This window comes from Empidonax traillii, unplaced genomic scaffold, assembly GCF_003031625.1.
Source record: "Empidonax traillii isolate 1590-97213 ecotype Southwest subspecies unplaced genomic scaffold, ASM303162v1 scaffold1298:size161147, whole genome shotgun sequence".
NCBI lineage: Eukaryota > Metazoa > Chordata > Aves > Passeriformes > Tyrannidae > Empidonax > Empidonax traillii.
The window spans coordinates 44122-69723 of NW_020956491.1; the positions used below are offsets into that span (position 1 = coordinate 44122).

A 25602-nucleotide genomic window follows, 5' to 3' on the forward strand; every position below is an offset into this window, starting at 1 on the left:
ATCCCATCCCATCCCATCCCATCCCATCCCATCCCATCCCATCCCATCCCATCCCATCCCACCCAGATGGAAGAATGAGTCCTCTCCCTCCCCATCAGCAGCAAGGTACTCCCCTTCCCCACCCCATCCTGTCCCAGGCCAATCCCATCCCTTCCCAACCTGATTTTTATCCCATCCCACCCTGTCCCATCCCACCCAGGTAGCAGCCCTGGTCCCTTGGGCTGTTCCACCTTCATCCTCGTGTCCTCCTCTGTCAGGTTGAAGTGTTTGAGCTCAAAGTCTCCCTCGGCGTCGGCGTAGGTGTACAGGCGGACGGAGAAGTCGGTGCTGGCCATGGGCACACGCACGAGGTTGTACTCGATGCCTGGGGAGGGGGTGGGTGGTGATGGGCACTGCCAGGGTGTTTTTGGGGGGGCGCAGCAACCCCCCCCAGCCCCGTCACCCAGCAGTGCCACCCTGCCCCGGGCTCACCTTCCTCGGAGAAGTAGGAGCGCAGCAGGTGGTTCTGGGCAGCCTTGGACAGGGACTGGATGTTGATGGCGGCCGCGTCAGTGATGGAGCCCCCAAACCCCTTCACCTTCTGGTACCGCTGCGCCGTGTCCAGGGTGAGGTGGAAATCTGTGGGGGGGACACACAGTGTCGCTGTCACTGTGCAGGACAGGCTCTGTCCCCGGGTGGGCGGCAGGTCCTGGCCATGGCCGTACCTGGGGTCTTGGCGTTGTGCTGGAACCTCCCCTCGCTCCTCTCCAGCCTCTTGCCGGCCTTGCTGCTCTCGTACCTGACGTAGGAGCCCGGGGGCGGCAGGACCAGGGGGTCCAGCGTGTCGCAGTAGGTGGCACTGCAGGCGCAGACCAGCGAGCCGTGCCCGAAGTCCTTGGCGTCGCAGGGACGGCCGCCTGTGGCACGGGAGAGACCGGGCAGGCACCCAGGGCTGCGGCAAGAGCCCAGCTCGCCCCTCTGACCCGCCACAGACCCCAAACCCACCACCCTGCACAGCCCAGGGACACGTACCTGCGGCCTGCAGGGCTGCCTGTGCCAGCAGGAGCCAGCCCAGGACGCTGGCACAGCCTGGCCCCATGGCACCTCTGCTGCAGCGGCTCGGGCGACGCTGATGAACAAACCGGGGCTGGGAGCAGGGCGAGGTGTCAGCACCCAGCTCCTCTCACCCTGACCCAGCCCTGCACGGGCACAGAGGCCCAGGGCAGGGAGAGCTCCAGCATCACCCCCTTGCCAGGGGGCTTTGGGAACCACCAGCCCCTCTTTCCAGGGCTGAGCCCCCCCTGCCCTGCCCAATGCCCACTGCTCCAGCCCAGTGCTGGCCTTCTCTCCCTCCCCTCCAGCGCCCACCAACAGCCCTGGCTCTCAGCTGAGGGTGCAGCCCCCCTTGGGTGTGTGCAGCCCCCCAGGGTTTGTGCAGCCCCCCAGGGTTTGTGCAGCCCCCCAGGTGTGAGCTGCCCCACCAGCCCGGTGTTTCCAGCCACCCACGCCAGCTTTACGCTGCACTTGCAGATCGTTAACTCCCATCGTCTCCCTCCCACTCCTTCTCCCTCTTTGCTCGTCCCACAGCCGTGCCACGCTCTGCTGTGCCATGCCATGGTGTGTCATGCCATGCCATGCCATGCCATGCCAGCTCATGTGTCCCCCGGTGCCTCCCAAGCCGTGGCCAGAAGCAAACAGGTCCACATTCCCAAATTCATGCATGTGGCAGCCAAGACTTTCCCACTTTGGAGCTCGAGCCTCCAGCACAGAGGGTCCCACATTCCCCTGCTCCCCACAAGTGCTCCCACCCTGCCCTGTCCTTCCCATGCTGCTGGGCAAGGAGCCTCTCAAGGAGGGCCTGGGAGATGCCACCTCTGAGCCTCCTGGCCCTGGTGCCAGGTTGAGGACACCTCGAGACCCCCGTCAGAGGGAGGTCAGAGTGGAATGGTGCTGGTTTGTTACTCCCCAAGAATAACAAAGAGATCATGTGGGATGGGGAGCGAGGCCAGGTGGCTGTTCCGCACACACTGCCTCCCACTCCCTGCCTGGGAGTGATGCCCAGCACCACAGCCATGGCCTCAGTGTGGTCCTGCTGCCCAGAGCTGTCCCCATCCCCATCTCCATCCTCATCCCCATCCCCACTCCCACCTGCTGACAAAACCTCCCCCGACCCAGGGGACTCACCTGCTGCCAAACCCCCTCTTGCCGCGTCTCTGGGGCAGCGGTGCCGGGACCTGAGTCCTGGCTGTGCCTGGTGGGAGGTGACGCATCTGGCGGAGCAGGAAAGGTGAGTTTGGGATGGGACAGCTCATGGGACTCCGTGTTTGAAGAGGAGCCTGGGGATGATTTTGCAACCTGGCTCCAATGAGCTTTCAACACACCACAGCATTTGCAAAGCTCTCCCTGGAACCTGTCCTGGTGGCCAGAGGGAAGCTGGGGGAGGAGGGTGCCCACCAGCTCCCCCCAGGCGCCTCCATCACCCCAGACAGGACCCCCACAGCCACCCCCAGCCAGTGCAGTGCTCCCCTTGGGAAGAGCCCCACGGGAGCAGCCTTGTGTGCCCAGGACAGCTCGGGCAGGGTTCCCACCCAGCGTCCCTGCTTGTCCCACAGGGCAGTGGTTTGGCTTTTCCACGGTCACTGCCACCACCACGACCTGTGTCCTGCTTGTGGCTGCTCCACCACCTTCCCTGCTGTAGGCAGAGGTGCTGCTGAGGCCATGGTGGTCCCATGCCACAGCAGGGACCCCCCAACCCCACTGCTGGCTCAGCAGGCAGTGGGTACAGCGAGGACAGAGCCGAGGGTCCCACGGCCCCCATGCCCCCCACGCTGGAGCCCCACGCCACAGCGGGCTGGGTGGAGCTGGCTGCAGCAGTTTATCATTTGCAAAACAAGTCTGGGCTCCACACCTTCTAATTTGGGATCCTTCCTAATTGCAGGCATCTGCCTGGCAGGAGAAACAGGAGAGGGGCAGAGCCGCGGTAGGGGCGGCATCTGCGCTGGGGTCCCCTTGGGGCAGCTGGTGCAGGTGGCCAGGGAGGCAACCCCCCACCCAGCCCCTCTCCCGGGGACAGCAGCCCCTCACTGGAGGCCACAGCACCCCCGATCCAGAGATCACAGCCCCCCCAATGCAGAGACCATAGCCCCTCCCACCCAGAGACCACAATCCCTCACCCAGGGATCTCACTCCTCTCTCAGGGACCTCACCCTTCTCTCAGGGTGGCAGCCCCTCACCCAGGAGGCCACAGCCCCTCCCCCGGGGACTGCAGCCCCTCATCCAGGGTCTGCAGCTCTTCCCTGGAGACCACAACCCCTCATCCCCAGGGTCCTGCTCCTCCTGCTGCAGGCAGAGAAGGGACCCCCCCCACCCATGGGGATGGTGGGGGGTGATTCCTCCATCCTCGCCCCGGCTCCTCCCTCCCGCCGGTGCATCCCCCAGTTTCCCAGTGGGTTTTTCAGCAGGGAGGGGAGGTCCCAGCCCCGCGGCAGCTGCTGGTTCCAGACGGGCAGGAGCAGGGAGCCGGCCCGGAGGGGGCAGTGCCGGAGCATTTCCCTGCACACGCGTCCCCGGGCGCTGCCGAACGCTCGGGGTGGGGGTTCTGCGTGTGCCGCCCCTGCCTTGGAGAGCTCCGATGTTCCTGGGGAAGTGTGGGGTCAGGAATAGTGTGGCCAGCAGGACCAGGGTCACGGGGCCCCTGCTGAAGTGACACCTCCTGGGATCACTTTTGGGTCCTTCATGACAAGAAAGACATTGAGGGGCTGGAGCGTGTCCAGAGAAGGGAATGGAGCTGGGAAGAGTCTGGAGAACTCCTGAGGGAGCTGGAGGGGTCTCATCCTGGAGAAAAGGATGCTCAGGGGAGACCTTCTTGCTCTTTCCAACTCCCTGACAGGAGGGGAATCTGGTGGGGGGGTGTCAGGCTCTGGTCCCAGGGGACAAGGGACAGGACAAGATGAAAATGAAACTGCCTCAAGTTGCATCAGAGCAGGTTTAGGTTGGACATTAGGGAAAATTCCTTCATGGACAAGACTGTCAAGCCCTGGCAGAGGGTGCCCAGGGCAGCAGTGGAGTCACCATCCCTGGATGGTGGAATTTAACAGACATGTGGATGGAGCACTTGGGGACAGGGTTTAGTGGCGGCCTTGGCGGTGCTGGGGGAACGGTTGGGCTTGGTGATCTGGGAAGCCTTTTCCGACCTCAACAATTCCATGATTCTATTCCTTGAACCCAAGCTCAGGCAGCCTGGCGTGGCTGCCGTTGGGGCCAGCGCTCCCTGGGAACATGGAAAAAAAAACCTTGGGATGGCCCGATGTGCTCTGTGAACAGGGCTGGGGCAGAGCCCGGTGCCACCTTCACGCCACACTCCAATAAAACAGCTGTTCAACCTCTGGGCTTTTGGTTTTCCCCGAGCTCAGCAGCTCCGAGGCTCTCACACGGCGAGGGGTTGAGGGGGGGGGGAAGCCTTTGCCAAGGAGCGCTCTGGCTTTCTCATTCCTGGACTTCAAAGGTGCTGGTAACATTCCCAAAGGCACAGGGGAAATACTGTAACTGGTATTTAGGGAAAGCAAACAGGACGAGGAGGTCACTGCGGGCTGCGGCCGGTGCTGGCCACGGCCGGAACAGAGGGCATTCTGTCCGGAGGCCACCCCGGCGCTGGGAGGGTGGGTGCGGCCAGCGCTGTGAGCTCTGGGAGAGGGGGCAGCCCTAATTTGCCCCTGAGGTTCGGTGGATGGAGGGGGGGGGAGGGGGACACACACTGTCACACATTTCCTCGACCTTTCCGAGCGTCTGACATTTAGGCTTTAAAAAATAAAAATAATTCCTCTCCCCCCCCCAAAAAAAAAAAAAAAAAAAAACGGGGCCGGGGAAAACCAACGGCACATGTGGAACGAATCAAGGTCTGGCAGCGGCGGAGAGAGCTCCAGCTGCAGGGATAAACAAGGAGCCACCCGCGGGCCACGAGGCCGGAGCCCCCGGGGCACCCCTGGCCCCGCGCCGCCTCGCCGAGGAAAAACCGAGCGATTTCCGAGCGCGTAGAGGAAACACTGACGGGAACGGCGCATTCCGGAGGGAGCGCGTCATGGCTTTTACTTGGCGCCCGAGACACACGCGAAGGTTTCGAGGGAGCCACGTGTGGAAAGTGTGGTCCAGGAGAGGCGCGCGGGGAGCTTCCAGGGGGATGGGGGATGCTGGGAGGGTGGTGGGGAGCGGGGGCTGGGGAGCAGCAGGGCTGGCCTGGAGCGCACAGAGCCCCTCACACACAGGGGCTCAGCCCCTGGTGCCTCCTGCGCTCCCAGCACCGGGTCATCCCCCACTTCCACCACTTCGGGATGCTGGAAAGGGTGGGGTAAGAGTTAACCCCTGGAGCTCCCCAGCACTGCCCTGGCCATCACTGCTGGCGCCACAGGTAGGTCTGGATGGAGTGAGCCGGAGCCACGGTCTCGATGAACCCCATGGTGGGGTCCCGGATCCCAAATGGCACGTCCCAGCCGAACCTGGGGGGTGGGAGAGGCTGAGCAGGTCGGCACAGCCAGGGCTGAGCGTCCCCCCTCGTCCCCCCTGCCCAGGCTGACCTGTTGAGGACCACCAGGACGAGGGCACCGTCGGGGCGCAGGACGGCCACGTGCTCCAGCTGGCAGAGGAGGCAGCGGCGGCTGCTGTGCAGCCCCACGCGCCGGGAGCCCTCTGGGATGAACTTGCTGGGGGGAGAGGATCAGCAGAGGGGTTGTGCCCCTGGTCTGGGGCCGGCGGCATCACCTGAGCTCCCCCCATGACCCACCTGAAGTGCCCCAGGTGGTAGAACATGGGCTGCTTGTAGAAGACGTCCTTGCTGCCGTCCACGATCACGGGGCTGTCCACAAAGTTCTTCACCCAGTTGGGCCCCCCCTCCAGATCCAGGGCCAGGTTCCAGTCGGTCCAACCGGCCACAAAGTGGTTCAGGACCTGGGAGGGGCAGGGAAGGGGCTGAGCAGGGCTGAGCACCCCCAGTCCCAGGTGGGCAGTGTAGGGGGGCTGTACCGTCAGGATGCTGTGGCTGTACTGGTCCCCTCGCTCCCAGCAGCCCAGGGACACCGCGAAGCGGAAGGTGAAGAAGCCGCTGCAGGCCTCGGTGTAGAGGAGGAAATGGTCAGGGAAGAGCTTGTGGGTGGCCTCCAGGCTGCAGCCGGGTGGGACGACGGGGTCCAGGTACCAGTGGACTGCCAGGCCGGCCACGTAACGGGCAGCCGTGGCATTACCCAGCACCTGGGGGAGCAAAGGAGATGCCTCACACCGAGACCACCCACGCCCCAAGCCCCTGGGGATGGACACACGGACCCCATGTGCCAGTGGGGTCTCCTGGGGCCACTTCATGTTCCCTCCTGTGGACACTGCAGCCCCCTGAGCAGCACCCCAGCGTGGATCCGGCACCTCAACAGCACCCCAGCATGGCTTTGGCACCCAGCTGGGTGCAGTGGAAAGGGTTTGGGGGTGCCCCTCACCCCCCACCTGGTTCTGCTGCTGCCTGGCCCTCCCTCCACATCCCCCCGGGGTGGTCCAGCCCTGTGGCTGGCAGCGAGGGAGGGACATGCTGAGCCCTCCCAGAGCTCCCCCCGGGGCAGGGGCAAGGATTACTTTCTTTCCTCCCAGTTCGAGGCGACTCCCCCAAACAGCCCCGTAGCGCTGTGTGGGGAAGCTGAATCAGCCAAAACTGTGCCCAGAGAAGGTGCTGCTGCCGGGATCTGGGATGTGGGTGCCACCTCCTGTCCTCACTCCCGCCAGGCACACGCGGAGGCGGCTGCTCCCGAAGGAGCCGGCTCCGGCTCCCGCTCCGGCAGACCCGGTTTGCTCCCGGTCTCCAGGGCTGGGAGAGGCCTCTGCCTCCATTTCCTGTAAACCCCGGGGCTGGGGCGGGAGGCGGAAGGGGAGGAAGGGGCTCTGCTCTTCACCACTTTGGCCCAGTGCGGGAGGTGGATGCGCTGGTCGTCGAGGATGAGGAGCCGCGTGCGGTGGGCGCTGCGGGCCAGCGCGGGGCCCAGGTCGCGCAGGATGAAGTCCCGCTGCTGGGCGGCCGTGAAGGCGATGGTGGGGGCCTGGGGGGGCGTGAAGAGCCCCGCCAGCGGCTCGTTCTGCGCTGTCACCGCCCAGAAGGTCACGTTGTGTTTGGCATATTCATCCAGGAACCTGGGGGCAGGGATGAGGGGGCACGCTCAGCCCGTGCCTGCCCCCATAACCCACCCCCCCCAGCCCCTCTCTGCTGTCCATGCCCCCGGGACGGTACTTGATGAAGTAGTTGGCCCAGGTCTGGTGGTACTTGTCCCCCGCCTGCCCTTTGAGCTTCCCCTTCCCACGGACGTCCCCGTTACTCCTCATCCAGCCCGGGGCGGTCCAGGGGCTGGCAAACAGCGACAGCGGCCGCTTGCTCATGGCCAAGACTCGGTGCAGGACAGGGATCTGCAGGAGGGAGCGAAGGGACCGGCTCAGCTCCAGCTGCAGCCCCCACAAAACCACAGGGCCCAGCACTGGATTACGGGGAGCCCTCAAGGGACCCCAGCCAGGACCAGCAACCAGCGAGCACCACCCCATGGCACAGCGCCCCGGCTCCTCATCCCACCAGTGCCAGCCAGGATGCGCCGGGACGTGCCCTGGAGGAGGTGCCAGCTCCCACGGGCTGTCCCCACACGCCCCGCCACCGTGTCCGGGGCTCGGCAGCACCTGGTCACGGGGGTCCCGGCACACGCAGGAGCTCCAGCGGGAGAGGGGACAAGGAGCCGACAGCAGCGGCCTCAGCCTCCCACCTTCATCCTCACGTCCTCATCCGCCAGCCTGAAGTGCTTCAGCTCGTAGTCGTGGGGGACTTCGTCGTAGCTGTAGGGGCGCACGGAGAAGTCGCTGCAAGCCATGGGCACCCGGATGAGGTTGTACTCAATCCCTGCAGGAAAAGCACCCAGCGCCCGGGTGACGGGCGTCCCTGCAGCGGGGACAGGCACAGCCACCTCGGGTGACCCCACGGGCCGCCCACGCGGCCGTGGCCTCACCGCTCACCGCACGAGGAGAAGTAGGAGCGCAGCAGGTTGTCCTGGGCCGGCCGCGACAGCCGCAGGATGTTCATGGCAGCCGAGTCCGAGAGGGACCCGCCGAAGCCCTTCATGCTCTGGTACAGCGTGGTGATGTTGAGGGTCAGCAGCAGCCCTGAGGGGAGAGCCCGTCTCAGCCCGCGGTTCCCCGGGGGACCTGCGGCGGCACCGCCGCCCACCCTTCCGAGCGTGGCGGTACCTGGGGTGTGCAGGCTGCTCTGGAATTTCCCCTCGCTCCTCTCCAGCCTCTTGCCGGCCTTGCTGCTCTCGTACTTGACGTAGGAGCCGGGGGGCGGCAGGACCAGGGGGTCCAGCGTGTCGCAGTAGGTGGCGTTGCAGACACAGACTATCGAGCCGTAGCCAAAATCCCTGGGGATGCAGGGCCGGGCGCCTGCGGGGCACGGGAGGCGGGGAGAGGGTGGCACGGGAGGGTAGGAGCTGCTGCCGGCTCGGGGACACGTCCTTGCCAGCTGTCCCGCCCGCCCCGGATGATGCGCTGCCCCCCTGCTTCGCATCCCACCACCTCCCCCCCGGCACTCAGTTCTGTCCTTTCCCCAGGCTCCTGCCCCTACCGCGGGATGTCCCACCGCCCCCATGACGTCCCCGTGCTCACCTGCCGCCCGCGGCACCGGCATCAGCAGCAGAAGCAGCAGCGGCAGCAGCAACAGCCAGCCCAGGATGCTGAGAGCCCCCATTACCCCTCCACGTTCCCTCAGCTCCAGCAGGTCCCAGGGAGAGGCACCTGCGGGCAGGGGAACCCTCAGCCAAGGCAGGGGCATGGAGGGACAGGCTGTGCTCCTCGCTGGATCAGCCCCATCTCCCCAGCCCCTGCTTGTCCTTCCTCTGCCAGAGAGCTCCTGCCCCCCTAAAAACACCCTTGTCTTTCAGGGGGGTGAGGTGGGTCCAGCCCACCCGCCTTCACCCCGGCTGCTCCCGACCTGCGCTGCTGCCAGCCCTCCTCCTCCTCAGCGGCTCCAGCCTTTACAGGGAGCTGCTCCGAGACCTCCCTCCGCAGCACACCCTCTCCCTCCCCCACAGCTCCTCCTTGCCCTCCTCCCGGCCCGTACCTGCCCTGGGGCCGGGACCGCCGCACATCTCCCGGCCGTGGGGCTGGGGATCGCCGGGTCCCCCTGGCCCCTCAGCGCCGTGCCAGGGAGGGACAGCGACACCGTGCTGGCAGCCCTGCCTGAGTGAAGGGCCCCACCAGCACAGGGACGTGTCGTGGGGGCAGCTCTGGGACCCCTCTGCAATCCCTGAAGGAAGAGCTGATTCCTTTCTTTTGTCAGGCATGGCCTGGATGAGCCCCGGGGAGCCTGGCAGAGCCCAGGGCAGGCTGGTGACAGCTGTCTGTCCTGCTGGGATCCCCCAACAGCACCCTGGACCACCCATTTACCCCTACCCACCACCCCACTGCCCCCACTCTCCCCCAGGAGCTGCCATGGGCTTGGGCCCAGCGTGGGGAGGGTCCAGGACCCCTGGGTGATGCTGGAAAATGTGGTTGCACGGCCCAGGGTGGCAGAGGGATCCTGCAGGGGTGGCCACACAGGAGCTGGGGCCATTGCCATTCCCATCCCATGCCTTTGGAATTGCTCTCCCCTCCTCAGCGTGCTCTGGGGAAGGTGGCAGCAGTGGCAGCAGGGGCAGCAAGTGGGCAACGTCCTGGCTCCAGGCAAGCAGGGCTGCACTCTGGCCACGGCAGTTGGACCCACAGACAGTAACTGGGTTCCCTAACACCAGCCATGCCAGGAGCAGAGCCCAGCTGTGGTGACCAACCCTTCCAGGAGCATTCACTGCTCCTCTGAGAAGAACTCCCCAGCCCAGGACAGGGTTGAACTGGGCCAGCTCAGCTGGGCACACAGATTCCACCTGATCTGGGTCCCATCATTCAGCATGTGCCTGATCCCATGAACGTGTGCCCATCACTGCGGGGACGACCTCATCATCTCCCCACAGGGGTGGCCCAGGGGACAGAGAGCGGCCACATCCCAGCCACAGCTCCCTGGCACAGCTCCAGCGGCCTGGAGCGTCAATGCCCAGGTCTGAGCTCTCCTCTGCAGGGTTAAACCGCTCCGTTAGCTCTCCCTGCCCGGGTGGAGCAGCACTTCATGACTAATTTGCTCCTCTCCTGGCATATCAGATGCAGCTCTGGGGCGAGTCAATTCATCAAAACTTCCTCCTACCCCCGGCACTGCCCTGCCAGGGGCCCTGCCATGGTCCCACAGCTCCACTGGGAGCTGAACCACGGGACACCAGCCCTAGCTGCCACCAGGGCTGGGGCAGACGGGGCCAGGCAGCCCCTGGTTCCATCTCACAGGGCAAACAGCTGCTACACCCAGGCTAATGAGCCCCAAATTTTGGGGAGGGGTTAATGGGCCCTGTGGCCATCAACCACCTCCCAGCCTGCTTCCAGCCACCCGGGGTGCCCCACTCACCCTTTCCCGTCCTCAGGTCCTGCCCTTCCTGCCCCCCATGCGGCCAGAGCCCACCCCCCCCACAAGCTGGCTCAGGTCCCCGCAGCTCCCGGAAGCAAAAACACTGCGGAGGCTGCTGGAGCTCACCCTTATCAGCATCTGGTTGATAAGAGCGTCCTGCCGAGCAGGAAAAGTGAGACCCAGGGGACGGGCAACGCCTCGCACCACGGAGCCGCTGGCACGGGACACGCTGGGCAGCCCCAAAGAACCCCCAAAACCGCTTCTTGCGGCCGCTCCCCCCCCACCTCGGGGAGCTGGCGGGGGTCGCAGGGGCCTCGTTCGCGTCGCGTGGCCGCCCTTTGCAGAGCGCAGGTGGGTTCGTTCCGCGCCAGGGGTGAGGATGTGGGGTTGGAGAAGCTGGTGAAGGAGCCGGGGGGGAGTGAATTTTGGTCCCTTGGCCAGGAGAGTGTGGATGGGGACACTGAGCTGGGCTGAGCCACCTTTATGGGCGTCACGACGCCGTAAACGCCGAGGCCAAAGAGCCTCAGCGTGGCATCACGGCAGCTCCTTCCCTGCAGCCAGACCCCGGCCCAGAACACGGAGGGACACAGACTTTAGGGTGGTCACCTGTGCCAGGCCAGTTCCTGGGGGACCCCAGTGATCCCCAGCCACTGTGAGCCCCAAACAAGGCAAGGCTTTGCACAAGAATTAATGAGCCAAGCCCAGCGACGTCGGAGGACTCGCCCCCGCTCCGTTTATCCCGGAGCTGCTCTGTCCTTCAGCGCCCAGCCGAGCACAGGGACGAGGGCACGTGGACCAGGGTGATTCAGCATCTGGGCCACCAGCTGTTAGGACCAGGGCAGGTAAGAAAGAAGCAGGTGAAGGAGCAGCTCAATGCACCGGGAGCAGGGTGCTGGGAGCAGGATGCTGGGAGCGGGACGCTGGGAGCGGGGCTCTCTCTGGTTATGATCCTGGAGAAATATTTCCCTCTTGTGGACAAACACAAACAGCCTCGGGGCAGGAGCAGGCCGCTCTCCGCAGGGCTCAGGCACCTCCCGGAGTTGCAGGGTCCCCAGGGCTCCCAGCCTGCAGCAGTGTCGCTGTGGCACCGCGGTGCAGGATGTCCCAGAGTGACTCTGTCACGCACGGACCCCGCCTGGGCCGTGCCCAGCCCACACAGCGCCGGGGCTGTCAGCCCTGACAGCCCCCCCCGGGCACATCCCGCCCGCGCAGATGAGCCCAAGGGCCCGGCCACCCTTCCTCGCCCTGCAATTGTGACCTCCCTGCCTTAATCCCCTGCTAACACGCCCTGCCAGCTCCCTCCCTCCTCCCTGGGTGCGCCCACTCTCAGCACCCACTCCTGGCCCTGGGCCCGCTTGCTCAAGCTGCCCCAGCTCCGTGGTGGGTGCTGAGCCCCTGGTGCACCCCACCCCCTCGTCACCACAGCAGGGACCCCTCTGCCCAGTCCCCACAGGGGCACAGCTCATGCTCCAGGCAGGGTTGTTGCAGCCCGGCCAGCATCCCTGTCCTGGCAAAGCCCCAGGAGCGGCTGACAATGTCAGAGCCAGCTGGGACCCTGAGCCCTCCACGCTGCAATGCTTCTGCAACTGGCTCTGCCTCCAGCCCTGACCTTGGGGAGCACCCTGGGCTGGGAAAGACGGGATTCACACACCCCCTGGCCTGGCACTGGGCTGTGAGCGGCTCCAGCTTGGCAGGAAAAGCACAGAAAGCTGAACCTTGACTACAACCCCTGCCCAGACCTTCCATCGGGGGGGGGTTGTCCAGGTGTTTTCTTCCTGCTCCTGCTCCAGCACAAAGAGCACCCCTGTGCCAGGTGAATCCTGAGCCACTTGCCAGGTCCTAAAACCTGTCCCCAAAGGCAGCGGAAGAGCAGCTGGGCTCTGCCCAGCCCCTGCCAGGCAGAGCACGTGCTTGGAACCGGGAGCAGGCTGGGACTACCCCCTGGCACGGGGAGCTGTAGGGGGGCAGAGAGGCAGGGAGGGTGGGCAGGGAGAGGGGCTTGCCCTGTGGGGTTCTGGCTGTTCTGTGCTGCTCTCCGTCCTCCCATGGGCTCCATGCCCGGGTGGCACCCAGCCACAGTGCCCAGGAGCAGGGGAGGGACCCGGCCGCTTCTCTCCCGGCCGCAGACACCGAGGCAGCTTCACCGTTTATTGCCAGAACAGCAGCGCTCGCAGCCTGCGGGGGTTTCTCCACCCTGAGGGGCACCGGTGCCTCCCCCCCCCCGGCCCTCCTGCCACACACACGGGCATCCCCGGCCCGGCCTCGCTCCGGGCGATCCGCTCAGCAACGAGGAATCGCTGCCCCCCAGGCACGCCCCGGCCCGAGCCCGCGGGCAGCTGGGGCCGCACGTCCGGCCCGGCTGCGTCCGGCACGTTCCACGGGCACCCCGGCCCCGTCACTGCCGCTGCCACACGTAGGTCTGGATGGAGTTGGCCGGGGCCACGGCGGAGATGAGGCCGACGGTGTCGGCCAGCCCGAAGGGGATGTCCTGGGGGGAGCTGTGAGGGGGAGAGCAGGGCGAGGTCAGAGGTGCAGCACCCACCGGTGCACAGGGTGGTGCAGCACCCACTGGTGCACAGGGCCCACAGCAGGGGCTGAGTTGTGTCACTCACCGGTTCAGGACCACCACCGCCACGGTGCCGTCAGGGCGCAGGAAAGCCGTGTATTCCAGGTCCGTCTTCTTGGACTCTTTGGAGGCAACGAGCCCCACGCGCTGGGAGCCCTCGGGAATGAACTTACTGCGCAGACAGAGGCGAGAAGCAACCCCAGGGAAGGGAGTCAGGTCCCAGGAGAGCTCCTCTCCCACCAAACCTGCCCCGCTCTCCTCCTGACAAGCTGCTGCTGCAAGGATGGAGCTGAAGCCCAGGCAGGTGAATGAGTGTCAGGGGCCTCAACCCACCTGAAGTGCCCCATGTGGTAGAACATGGGCTGCTTGTAGAAGATGCCTTCGCTGCTGTCCACGATGATGGGGCTGTCCACGTAGTTCTTGACCCAGTTGGGGCCCCCCTCCAGGTCCAGGGCCAGGTTCCAGTCGGTCCAGCCAGCCACAAAGTGGTTCAGATTCTGCAACAGGACAGCCCAGACATCTGCCCAAGGAGCAGGATGCTGAGGGGAGAGGGAGCGCACCGGCAGCCCTTCCCAAGGCCCATCCCATGCGGTGATGCAGGGGCCTCACCGTCAGGATGCTGTGGCTGTACTGGTTGCCCCGGTCCCAGCAGCCTAGGATCACGTCCCGCTCCCAGAAGTGGGCTCCGATGCATGCCTCCGTGGCCAGGATGAAGTAGTCAGGGAAGAGCTCGTGAGTGGGCAACACCGTGTCCTGTATGGGACCGATGAAGTCCAGGTACCAGTGGATGCCGATGCCGTGGACGTAGCGAGCTGCCTCTTCATCCTCCAGCACCTGGCGGGGAGAAGAGTCGGTCCTGTGGGGCAGAGCCAGCGCCCCAACCCTTGCACAACGGGATGGAGAGGCCCGGCCCCCCACACAGGGACAGGGGACTCTGCCCTGGCTCTCTGTGCCAGCCCCTCCCTGGCCACGCTCACCACTCTGGCCCAGTGCGGGAGGTGGAGCCGGTTGTCGTCCAGGATGATGAGCTGCACGTGGCGGTGGGAGCTGTTGGCCAGCGCCGGGCCCAGGTCCCGGGCGATGAAGTCGCGCTGCTGCTCGGCCGTGAAGCCCAGACACTGGAAGGGGTAGTTGTTGATCAGCCCGGCCGTGGGCTCGTTCTCTGCCGTCACTGCCCAGAAGGTCAGGTTGTGCTTGGCGTATTCATCCAGGAACCTGGTGTGGAGGGCAGGGGTGAGCCATGGGGGGGGGGGGGGGGTTCCTCAGTGCCACCACTGATGGTCCCCCTGGTATCACCCCTGAGCCCTCGCCCTGGGCGCTCCTCACCGTACAAAGTAGTTGGCCCAGGTCTTGTGGTACTTGTCCCCCGCCTGCCCCTTCAGCGTCCCCTTCCCCACGTAGGACTCGCTGGTCTTCATCCAGGTGGGGGAGGTCCAGGGGCTGGCGTAGAGCGACAGTGGCCGCTTGCTCATGGCCATGGCTCGGTGCAGGACAGGGATCTGCAGGATCAGGGTGGAGGGACTGGCTCAGCTGAGCCCCTCGTGGTCCCCCATCCCCCCCTGCTCCCTCCCACTGCTCGCCTTCAGCTTGGTGTCCTCGTCCCGCAGGCTGAAGTGCTTCAGCTCATAGTCATAGGGAACGTCGTCGTAGGTGTAGGCGTGGAGGGAGAAGTCGCAGCTGGCCATGGGGAGCCGGACGAGGTTGTACTCCAGCCCTGCCAGGCACAGGGGTGGCAGTGGGGCATGAGGTCTCCAAATTCTGCCAGCACCCGGGGTCCCTGTCGCCATCCCACCCGCCTCCCTGTGTGTTCTCACCTTCCTCGGAGAAGTACGAGCGCAGCAGGTGATCCTGTGCCTTCTCCGGTAGGGATAGGATGTTGATGGCGGCTGCGTCGGTGACGGAGCCACCAAAACCCTTCACCCTCTGGAACCGCTGCGTTGTGTCCAGGGTAAGGACGACGTCTGCAGGGAGGGGAGCCCGGTGTGACAGTGGGTCACAGCGGGGTCCACCCCATCCCTGCCACCTGTGGCGGTACCTGGGGCGCAGAGTCTGCGCTGGAAATTCCCCTCGCTCCGCTCCAGCCTCTTGCCGGCCTTGCTGCTCTCGTACTTGGCGTAGGAGCCGAGGGGTGGCAGGGCCAGGGGGTCCAGCGTGTCGCAGTAGGTGGCGTTGCAGACACAGACCATGGCATCGCGGCCAAAGTACTTGGGGCTGCAGGGCCGGGCGCCTGGAGGGCACGGGGAGGGGGTGATGGGGGCAGCCTCGGGGACGCGTCTCTGCCAGTTCTCCCACCTGCCCCAAGGTGATGACGCTGCTCCCGTGCTCCACATCCAGGCACCTCCTGGGCACCGAGCTCCGCGATGCCTCTGGATCCCCAGACACTCGTGGGCATCCCCGAAAACACTGAACAGCCGCGGGGATTCCCTCTCCTTCCCTTCCCCCCCACTCCGGTCCACCGGGCATCCCCAGCCCTCCCGGGTACCCCTGTCTCCTCCACCCACCAAGCACTCCCGGTTCCCCCCCGCGCTCACCTGCGGCCCGGTGCGCTGCCAGCAGCACCACCATCACCAGCCGCCAGCACAGGGCACCGGCGGCCCGCATGGCCCCGCCGCTCCCGGTGCGCTCGGAGCCGGCCCCGCAGCACCGGGCCCGCCGCCGGCCTCGCCTTTAAGGGCGCCCGGGACGCCCGTCCCGCCCACACCCGGGGAGCCGCTGCAGGAGCAGCACCGGCTCTGGGCGGGCCCGGCCCCCCGCCTTTCCCCGCACCGGGACCGGGACCGCGGACCGGGGGGCACCGCTCGGGAGCGGGGCCGCTCAGCCCCTCCGGGACGCGCAGGTGGCCCCAGCCCCACTCCCCGTCCCGGTGCCGGTCCCAGTCCCGGTGCCGATCCCCGTGCCCCGCGCTGCGTCCCCCCCCGCCCCGACGGCACCGACCGCCCCGTCCCGCGGAGCCGCCACCGGGAAACCGGGAAACCGGCACCCCGTGACAGGTCAGCTGATCGCCCGCCCCGCCCCGTCCCGCCCGCCCCGTGACACCGGCCCCACGGCCTCGTGGGCGGCGGCGACCACCTTTTATTCGGTCTCTAGCGAGGGGCAGCGGCCGCGGGACCGGCCCCGCAGCGCGGCCCGGGCGCAGCCGGGCGGGGACGGGGGGAACGGGCACGGCCAGCGCGGGACACCGGGAACGGCACCGGGAATGGCACCGGACGGAGTGGAGGGGCTGGAGTGGGTGACAGGCATGGCAGTCCCAGGGTATGGGCACGGCTGGCACAGGGGACCGGGGAACAAGCTAGCATGGCCAGCACAAGAGACAGGGCAGGGGACAGGCACGGCCAGTGCAGGGGACAGGCAAGGGACAGGAATGGCTGTCCCAGGGCACAGGCACGGCTGGCACAAGGGGATAAGGCAGGGGACAGGCATGGCCAGCACAGGGGACAGACATGGCCATGGCCATGCCAGGGTACAGGCACAGCTGGCACAGGGGACGGGGTATGTGGGACGTGTGTGGGACAGGCACAGCCAGAACAGGGGACAGGGCAGGGGACAGGCATGGCCATCCCAGGGAATAGGCACAGCTGGCACAGGGGACAGGGCAAGGGACAGGCATGGCGCCAGCACAGGGGACAGGGCAGGGGACAGGCATAGCCATCCCAAGAGACAGGCACTGGGGACAGGGCAGGGGACAGGCTTAGCCATCCCAAGAGACAGGCACTGGGGACATGGGAGGGCACAGTCACAGCTGTCTCAGCCCCCAGCAGACATCCCAGGGGACCAGCCCCTCGCCCTGGCCCCGCCTGGGGAAAGGGCCCAGCAGAGTCCCAGGGGCCACGGCGCAGGGCCCAGCGCTCCACTGGGGCAGCAGCAACGTCCGAGCAATGTCCGGGGCCGGGCCCAGAGCGGGACTCCCCCCTCTCTCTCCACGGCAGGGGGTCCCCAGGGGGATCTGCGCCCTCAGAGCGCGCTCTCCTTGCAGGCCCCGCTGAGGCTCCGGGGGCGGCTGCGCTCCAGCCGGCGCGCCGACAGGAGCCGGCGCAGGGACGAGGTGGAGCTCAGGTCGCCGCAGCTCTGCAGGTGGATTCCTTCGTGGGGCCGCTCCGCGCCAGGCCAGGCACTCCAGGGAACCTGCAAACCCGTGGGGAGAGGCTGGAGCCGTGGGACTTGACACCCTCTCGTGCTCACGCCCCCCCTTTTCCCCCCGAGTTTGCACCCCCCACGCTCCGGTTCGGCCGGGCGGCACACGGGGCAGGAGGGCAGAGGTGACAGGGATGGCAGAGGCGGGCATCACGCGCCCACGCTGGCATTTGGGGCAGGCTCGTTCCCGTCAGGGCCTCCCGGGCTGCGCAAGGTCTCAAACGTCCCGTAAGCTGAGCTGTCAGAACGTCCCAGCAACTGCCTCTGGGTGCAGTGACTCAGGAGCAAGGACAAAGCCCTTGCGACAGGCGTGATTTTCCCACTCCCGACTCCGGTGGGGACCAAGGGGAAGGAGCTGCTCACCAGGAAGGGCTGGGAAAGGGCAGCGCCGTGGGAAGGAGGCTCTGCCTGTAGCTGAAGCGCTGACACCGTGGGTACGTGGCAGGGGAAGGGGCACCACGGAAGGGAGGGCAGGGTGGAGGTGCTGGTGGGGACCAGAGGGAGGGAGAGGGTGTGGATGGGGGTTCTCTAGAGAGGAGGAGTCTCCCCTGTCACCTGGGGCTGCCAGGACCCACCTGTTTGTGCCCCTGGAAGCTGTGCCCAGGCACCTCCACCCCAGCTGCCGGGCTGCGCTTGGGTCTCTGCAGGAACCTGGCCACCAGCCCGCGGGTGCCCCGGCAGCCCTTGAGGTCCCCCAGGGAGCGGGTCGTGGTCTTTGACAGCTGCTGTGTCACCTTCTTGCAGGGTGGCAGCTTGGTCTTGCCCACCGAGCCGGCCCGGAGCAGCGGCGGGGAGTCACAGTGGGAACGGCGAAGCAGGCAGGCCTCGGAGCACAGCCCTGTGGGGACAGCGCTGTCAGAGCCAGGACACTGCTCCTGGCAGACCCATCCCTGCCCTCAGACCCCAGGACACTGCTCCTGACAGACCCATCCCTGTCCTCAGACTCAGGACACTGCTCCTGGCAGACCATCCCTGCCCTCAGACTCAGGACACTGCTCTGACAGACCCATCCCTGTCCTCAGACCCTGGGACACTGCTCTGACAGACCCATCCCTGCCCTCAGACCCCAGGACACTGCTCCTGGCAGACCCATCCCCGCAGCCCCCGGGGTCATGGTATCTCCCCTCCTCAGCCAGTGGGAGCAGTCCCACCACAAGTCTTCATTGTTCCAGCCCCAGTGGGACAAGCCCGATCCCCAGAGGGCTACAGGAACGCTCCCCCCACCCGTGTCTATCCCAGTACATCCCAGTGCCCTGACCTGTATCGGCGGAGGAGTCGGACACGGTGTCCTCCAGTGCTTTGGTATAAAGTACTTCCCTGAAATCTGCTGGGAGCAGAGAGAGCCCTCAGGTTCCAGAAGCCGTGCGGACCCCAAGCAGCACACCCCCCTCCCCAGCACCCTCCCGCTGCCCCCCCATTCCTCCCCACCCTCCTCAGCCTGGCTCCAGTCCCGCGTGGCCGCGGAGCGTCGCAGCCAAACCCCCCCCGGCGCATCCACGAGCAGACCCTGCCACACACACGTCGGTCATTGCCACCTACCAGCGCGGCCGGCCAGGGGGACGCCGGGGTCACTGTGCGACCTCAGCAGGGGGCGTGGGGCCAGCCCCGGGGCCGGGGACGAGGGGCACGAGGTCTCGCTGTTGCGCCGGGGGTGGCCCGGGCGCCCGGCTCCGGGGTCCGCAGGGCGGCCGCCCCCCCGTCCCTGCAGGGAGCCCTTGTCCTTGAGCCGCACCTCGGGGAAGCAGGGCCCGGCGCAGCGCGCCAGCCCCGCCAGCCGGTTGCAGCTGTGGGTGACGGCTCCCCCCACCAGGATGCCATCGTGGCCGGGCTCCGCCGTGGAGCAGGAGTAGGAGCGCTCGCCCCGCGTGCGGGGCTGGGGGCTCTCCTCGAAGGGGCCCTGCAGGCCCAGCGTGGGGCTGCGGGCGTGGTGGCTGCACTGCACGCAGTCCACGCTCAGGCAGTAATCGGCGCGGCTGCGCTGGATGGAGCGGAACAGCACGTAGTCGACGGAGCGCATGGAGCCCTGCAGCTCCAGCAGGCACGAGTCCTCCGAGGGGCTGCTGTCCCCGGGGATGTCCATGATCTCGGACATGATCAGGGAGCCGCTGTCCATGGACACTGCGAGGAGCGGAGGGGCGCCGGTGAAGGGCTGCAGGGAAGGGCCGGCACCCCCGTGGCCCCCCACCCCGTGCCCGTGGGGAACACTCACCTTCCCCGCTGAGCACGATGGAGGGAACGCGGTCGCAGGTGCAGGCGGGTGAACCCTCTGTCAGCTGCGAGTCGTACAGGGTGGCCTGGGGGGCAACACACTCAGGGCTCAGCTGAGCAAGAACCCACCCTGCCTGGCCTCCCCTACCCACAGCCCCCCGGCCCCCACCTGGCTGTCCCCCCGCAGCCCCATCACGGTCTCATAGGACGGGGGGAAGTCAGTCGGGTAGAGGGGCACGGGGCTGTCCATGGAGCCGTTGTAGGTGATGCTGCAGAGGCAAGAGCAGCAAAGACACGCCTGGTGGGGCAAGCCCTGCCTGGGGGCACACGGGCCCCCCACTCCACCGGCCTCACCCCCAGGTGGTACCTCTGTGCATCTGTCTCGGAGCTGCAGGTGTACTCGGGGGGGTAGTAGGGGGGTGGTGGCACCGGGGGCACGAACTCCTCGAAGTCCATCATGCTCTGCAGGAAGGTGTCAGGGGGGGACGTGCATTCCAGCGTCACAGAGCTCGAGCGCTGCGGGACTAGCTGCAAGGGAGAAGGGAGAGCTGAGACCCCGCCCTGCCCAGAGATCCAGCAAAGGGATGCACATCCTGGGCTTTAATCTGCACACAGAAAGGGCCAAGTCCTGTTCTGGCACTCCACAGCTCCCCCCCCACCCAAGCCTGGGAGCGTTGCTCCCCAGCCCTGCCTGTTCCTGGGCCAGGGCTGGGACTCACCACATGGACGATGTCGAGGGAGAAGATCTGGATGCAGCAGACGACAGCAGAGAGGGTGCAGATGATGGTGGAGAAGACGGTCAAGCCACAGACACTGAAGAGGAGGTCCTGGGGAGCAGTGGGGTGAGTTGCAGAGAACATGGTGGCGTGCACAGCAGCTCCTCAGGGAGCCCTCGTTCCCCCCTGGTCCCCCCCACCTTGAGGGCCACGCGGATGCTCCGGCAGTTGGGGTTGGGGAACATGGTCAGCATCTCGCTCTGTTGGCTGCAGGAGGCGGGCGGGGGCTCCGAGCGGGCCTGGCAGCAGACACACGAGTCCCTCTCCTGGCGACAAGGAACACCGTGAGGGACCTCCCCCGAGAGCCACACCGGCACGTCCCGCCGCCGCCAGACCCCGGCTCTGCGGCTCCCCCTGTCCCCAAGCCCCGCAGCAAGGGACGAGCTGAGCGCGGAGCCCCCGGGGGGAGCCGGGGGCTGCCCCCGCTCAGCCTCACCCTCTCGCAGGCCTCCAGGGACTTCACCAGCTGCGCGTTCTGGCAGGACAGGATGGAGCCAGCCAGGCTCAGCATGACGCCCAGCACGGACAGCAGCGTGAAGAAGGCGATCTGCAGCGGGAGGACAGGGGCTGCCGGCCACGCAGGGCTGCGGAGCAGGGGGGCCGACACACACGGCTGCAGGGGCGCGAGGGGGGCTGCTCGGCCTCCCCGTCCTGGACTTCCCCACCTGCGGAGGGGGTGTCCCCCCCCACACCTACCACCAGGGTGAACGGCCGCTTCCAGGAGACGATGCCGACGAGCCCGGACAGCGCCAGCTGCAGACGCACAAGCCCCGGGGTGAGGGTGGGGAGGGGTCTCTGCCAGGCAGTGGGGCCCTGAGCAGCCCCTGCCCACGGGCAGAGCCCCCCCATCCCGATCCCTGGAGGGCCCATAGCCAGCCCAGGAGCAGCAGGGCCGTAGGGGCAGCCCTGGCAGAAGCAAGCTGGGAGAAATTGCTGATTCAGGGCCTGGGGGCTGCGAGCAGCTCTGAACCAGGCAGCAAACAGGGCCAGGATCCGAGCTGTAGGGTCACCGCGGGGCACCCCGGGTCCTGCCCTCCCCCCAGTACACAGCAGGTAGAGCAGAGCCCCCCTCGCTGCCCGGTCCCTGCCCTGTCACCACTGTGGTGCCCCTCCTCGCGAACCTCAACGGGTACCCCGACAGCCCCCGCAGCGCTCGGGGGTCCCCATCCCTCAGAGTCACCCTGGGGGAGACCTTGGGATTCTCCCACAATGCACCGCGGCAGCCACGGGCAGAGGGTGGGGGAGCAGCGGGGTTGCCCTCCCCTGGGACCGGCGGCAAGCTCAGCCCCCGGGGAACCGTGCGGGCCCCCTCCCCGCACCGCGCCGGCCCCGCACTCACCGAGAAGCCGGCCCAGGACGGGCAGGAGTGCCGGATCTTGGTGGAGGGCGTGATGGTGGCCGCCACCAGGCTGAAGGTGACGATGAGGACGCCCAGGATGGCTTGGATGAGGCCCAGGACCAGCAGGACCTGCAGCCAGGTGCGCTGGAGCCGGAGGTGGGTGAGGCTGCGGGAGCTGCGGCCGGTCAGCGAGCGGCTGGAGTCGGTGGGGGAGGGCATGGCCGCGGCGGGCGGCGGCTCGGGGCCGGCCCCGGAGCCCCGGGGCAACCGGCGGCACCGCGCCAGGACCGCGGGCAGCGGGAGCGGCCGCTCTGCGGGAACGGGCCGGGCTCCACCTTTCGCCTCCCGGAGGATGCTGACGGCGGCTCTTCCCTGCCCTCGCGGGGGGGGTGGGGGGGCTCGGGCAGCGCCCACGGCCACGCGCGGCCGGGGCCACCAGAAGCTCCGCAGAGAACCGAACCGGCCTCACCGGGGCCGGCCTAGAGCCGCCAGCCGGAGACAGAGCGCGGCCCCGGGGCCGCCGCTGCCTCCTCCTCCTCCTCCTCCCTGACCGTCGGTGGAGCGCCGGGCCCCCGCCGGGGGATCATCCCGCCCCGGGGGGGCCGAGAGCCGCCGGCCGGGACGCGGCCCCCGGGGCAGCGCCAGCAGGCGGGAGCCGCGGTCCGCACCGGAGCATCCTCCGCGGGCGGCGGCCGCAGGGCCGGGTCCCGCTGCCGGTACCGGCGGGCGGCTACCGGCGGGCTGCCCGCCCCGCGCCCCGCAGCCTCCGGCGGGGACGCCGGGCCCGCGGGAGGCTGCGGGCGAGCATCGCCCCCTCCGTGCCCTCCGGGAGCGCCCGGGGCCGCGGCTGGAGGCGGGCGGCGGAGCGCCGGGAGCTGCGGGGACGGTCCCGCACCCTCCGGCGGCTGCTCGACCGCGCCCGCCCCCGGGGCCGCCCCTACGCGGCACGATGGGAGCTGTAGTTCGTGTGTCCCCCCCGCTCTCCACCCCCGCACCGCCTCCACCGGGAGCTGCGACACCGGCCCCGGCCCCGCCGCTCCCTCCATCCCGGTCATCGCACGGAGGCGGCGGAGACACAGAGTGAAACTTCATTTATTCCTTAAATAAACCCGGAGGCGGGCGGGGGTAGCACATGGGAGGGGTGGGGGGGGGGCAGCAGGGGGGACAGGGACCCCCACGGGACCCCCATCACAGCGGGTCGGGGCCCCCAGAGCTGAAGGCACGAAGCCTCTCGCCGGCCCCAGAGCTGCAGGGACAAACCGGGAGCCTCCGAGAGGAGATGGGGGCAAAGCAGAATGCAATGAGAGCTGTCCCAGGGACCCCCGGGGACAGAGGGAAGGTAAGGGGGACACAGGCACTGGCTCAGCCCCCGAGGAGGGTGAAGGCCTCGGGTGAAGGGTGCTGGGGGGAGCGAGGGGTCACAGTCCCTGGGGTGGGTGGGGAGGGGGGCAGGAGGAGCTGTTCACCCCTCCCTGGAGCCACAGTAACACCAGGGCCGCTCCTCAGCACCCAGCCTGGTTTTGGGGTCCACGTGGGGCACGAGGGCTAAAGCTAGGAGCCCCACCAGCAGCATGTGCCCGAGCACTGCCTGTCCCCACCCTGCTCTCCTCATCCTGGAGAGGGAGAGAGGACAGGGAAAAGGAACAGGACACCCTGGGGACAGCCCCAGCCCCATCCCACCGGAGCAAGCCCTGAGGGGAAAAGGGGGATGATGTTCCTGGCAGAGCATGGGGGTCCCGTATCACAGGGAAAGGCAGGCAAAGGGAGGACTGGGCACAACGAGGGGCCCTCCACGCCCCAGGTGTCATCCCCAGGCAGGGACACAGGAGAGCCCAGGGAAGGCTGAGCAGCTGTTCCAGTCCCTGCCACGCAGCTGGAGGAGGAGGAGGCTCGTGCTGGAAGGGAGGGCGACGGCAGGCGCAGAGCTCGGCCTCGGCACCCCCACTCCGCTGAGGGGGACCAGCACAAACCAGGAACAGCCTCTGTCCGTGAGTGGGGGGAAGAAAAGGGGTCTCGAGCAGCAGACGATTCAGGCACCAGCACTTCCAAGCCGGGATGAGGCAGCCTCTGACAGCCGATGCAGGCGCGCGCGCTGGGGCGGGGGGCGTTGTGGGGGTGGGGGGATCCAGTGAAAGTGCAGCTCGGGTTCTCCTCTTCCCCGGGAAGAGCCCCCCGCGTGCGCCGGGGAGGCAGGGCCGGCGCCCGCCCGGCTACGGCGCGCGGAAGGCGCTGGTGGCGGCACCGGCGGCGGCGTTGGCCGCGGCCGTGCGCACGGCCTGGTTGGAGAACACCCCGGCCGCGAACTCCTCCTGTGCCTTCTGGAAGCTGGCACCCGTCCGGCGGTACAGGGAGTGGATCTGGAAGGGTCATGGGTGGGGAGGGGGGGAGGGGGGGGGTCAGGCTGGGGCTCCAGGGATGCCCCAAACCTGCCCCCCTCCCCACAAGGGCGACAACTTTATCCCTTTAAAGATATTACCTTATCCCTTTAAAGATACTACTTCATCTCTTCAAAGATGCTACTTTATCTCTTTAAATATATTACTTTATCTCTCTTCAAAGACACTGCTTTCTCTCTTCAAAGGCCACTACTTTATTCACCTTATTTCTACTTTAAAAACAAACCCACCCTTTGTTTCAATCATCTTCCTAAAACTCTTGCTAAGTGGTCAGCTCTAAGTCTTCCATAACTGAGCTCGAAAACACCTAATGTTTACACGATTTTGGGTTGTTTTGTTTGTTGTTTCTTTTTCATTGTGCTTGCCCATTTCCTCTTGCTTTTATTGCAGTGGCTCTCAGAGATCTGAACCAGACCTGAGAGGCGTGCAGCACTGCCAGGGGCTGCAGAGGAAAGGGAAAGCCAGCCAAATTCAGCCTCCCTGGCACTCCCTTCAGCTCAAGTGTGGCTACAGGGAAGAAGTGTCCCAACGCACCTTTTTCAGCATAATGATGCCCAGCACAGCCACCGCCGTGAAGGACAAGGCCACCAGGATCATTATCACGGCCACGGCCGTGTTCGTCCGCAGCGCTATCAGGCTCAGGATCCAGCCACTGCAAAAACAAGAGGCTGCTGTTGCCCCCAGAGTTCCCTCTTCCCACCTTCCCAGGGTCCTGGGCCGGCCCGGGGTCAGCACGTGGCTCACCTGAATCCCCAGTTTGGGATGCCGATGGCCTGCAGCACGTACATCACATTCTGGGCAAAGAACACGAAGAAGAAGACAAAGAAGTTGAAGGAACTGTCGCTCCTGGGAGGAAGAGACAGGCGAGGTTAGGCTGCAGGAAAGGAGCTCTCAAACCTTCCTTAAAGCAGGGGGGGACAGCATGGAATCACCACATCCCGCAGAGCCAGAGGCCCCAGGGAGCTGCAGCAGGTCGGGCACACACCTGAAAGCTTTGTACATGGGCCGGTACCAGCAGACAAAGGAACAGGGCGTGTAGAGCAGAGCCCAGAGGATGGAGAGGCCAAACCCGGACCCGGCCGAGGGATCCACGCAGAACCACGCCAGCGAGGCCACGAAGTTCAGGAAGAGGGTAATGGTGCTGGCTGAGGGATAGGACAGCGCTCAGGAGCCTGTGGGGCTTCCCCCACCCCACCCCAGACCAGGCACCACCTGCTCGTCCCAATTTTCCCCAGAGCAACAGCACACTCATTCCCCCGTCCCCTCCCCGGGTCTGCCCCGAGGTTCCCGGGCTGCACTCACCCATCCAGAGGTAGTACATGGTGGTAACGGTCTTCTGGAAGTCAGCCGGGATCTCCACGGGGATGTCCTGGTAGAAGCAGGGCTTCACCGGGCAGAAGGACGGCAGCGGGGGCCAGTTGTTGAGCCTCGCTGCGGAGAGAAGGGGGTGAGGAGGGGAGTGGGCTCCGAGGGGGGAGACCGCCCCTCCCCGGCCCCGCGGCCGCACTCACTCTGTGCCCCGCCGAGGGCCGCGTTCTGCAGCTCCCGCTCCCGCCGGTCCAGCTCCTCCGCTTTCCGGTTCAGCTCCTCCTGCCGCTTCAGCAGCTCCGCCGTGGCGGCCGCGGCCGAGGCCTGGGCAGTGGGGGACACAGAGCCTGGGCTCCCGCTGCCGCCCTCCGGCTCCCCCCGGCCCGGCGGAGCCTCCCCCCGTACCTGCGAGCCGT

General features: G+C 66.9%; 5 protein-coding genes across 6 annotated transcripts in view; all 5 read right to left on the reverse strand.

Annotated features, from left to right (window-relative positions):
• Positions 1–1524, reverse strand: part of LOC114069571 (lysosomal acid glucosylceramidase-like) — a 3729-nt gene extending 2205 nt beyond the window's left edge. Inside the window, exons 1-5 of the mRNA XM_027906463.1 lie at positions 1486–1524; positions 1012–1108; positions 705–896; positions 472–618; positions 231–364 (exon numbers count right to left, since the gene is read on the reverse strand). Coding sequence (XP_027762264.1) covers positions 231–364; positions 472–618; positions 705–896; positions 1012–1108; positions 1486–1524 — 609 coding nt within the window. The remainder of the gene's footprint in view (positions 1–230; positions 365–471; positions 619–704; positions 897–1011; positions 1109–1485) is intronic.
• Positions 1525–5365: 3841 nt separating this feature from the next.
• LOC114069572 (lysosomal acid glucosylceramidase-like) lies at positions 5366–8725 on the reverse strand. The gene is made up of 10 exons (XM_027906464.1): positions 8644–8725; positions 8230–8421; positions 7999–8145; positions 7752–7885; positions 7235–7407; positions 6903–7137; positions 5995–6219; positions 5756–5919; positions 5550–5675; positions 5366–5471 (listed from the first exon to the last, which is right to left on the reverse strand). The coding sequence occupies exons 1-10, from the start codon at positions 8723–8725 to the stop codon at positions 5366–5368; spliced, it is 1584 nt and encodes a 527-aa protein (XP_027762265.1).
• A 3909-nt stretch (positions 8726–12634) lies between these two features.
• Positions 12635–15763, reverse strand: LOC114069578 (lysosomal acid glucosylceramidase-like). The gene is made up of 10 exons (XM_027906472.1): positions 15560–15763; positions 15064–15255; positions 14843–14989; positions 14609–14742; positions 14355–14527; positions 14006–14243; positions 13638–13862; positions 13362–13525; positions 13075–13200; positions 12635–12960 (listed from the first exon to the last, which is right to left on the reverse strand). Exons 1-10 carry the CDS (start codon positions 15627–15629, stop codon positions 12858–12860), a joined length of 1572 nt encoding a protein of 523 aa, XP_027762273.1. The 5' UTR covers positions 15630–15763; the 3' UTR covers positions 12635–12857.
• A 441-nt stretch (positions 15764–16204) lies between these two features.
• On the reverse strand, positions 16205–21936 carry FAM189B (family with sequence similarity 189 member B). 2 transcript variants are annotated; one of them, XM_027906473.1, is made up of 12 exons: positions 21483–21936; positions 20840–20896; positions 20580–20690; positions 20284–20409; positions 20087–20194; positions 19735–19895; positions 19537–19636; positions 19369–19453; positions 18699–19277; positions 18418–18486; positions 17735–17997; positions 16205–17150 (listed from the first exon to the last, which is right to left on the reverse strand). In XM_027906473.1, exons 1-12 carry the CDS (start codon positions 21699–21701, stop codon positions 16980–16982), a joined length of 2049 nt encoding a protein of 682 aa, XP_027762274.1. In that variant the 5' UTR covers positions 21702–21936; the 3' UTR covers positions 16205–16979. The 2 variants fall into 2 exon arrangements, with proteins under 2 accessions (XP_027762274.1, XP_027762275.1); XM_027906474.1 differs by having other exon boundaries at positions 18418–18483; positions 21483–21701.
• Positions 21937–23426: 1490 nt separating this feature from the next.
• On the reverse strand, positions 23427–25600 carry SCAMP3 (secretory carrier membrane protein 3; the record flags this gene model as incomplete). The annotated part of the gene is made up of 8 exons (XM_027906465.1): positions 23427–23570; positions 23602–23839; positions 24413–24530; positions 24623–24724; positions 24864–25023; positions 25181–25309; positions 25390–25510; positions 25592–25600. Coding segments are annotated over 7 exons (786 nt in total), but the record flags the coding sequence as incomplete, so codon positions are not given.
• Between the last annotated feature and the right edge of the window lie 2 nt (positions 25601–25602).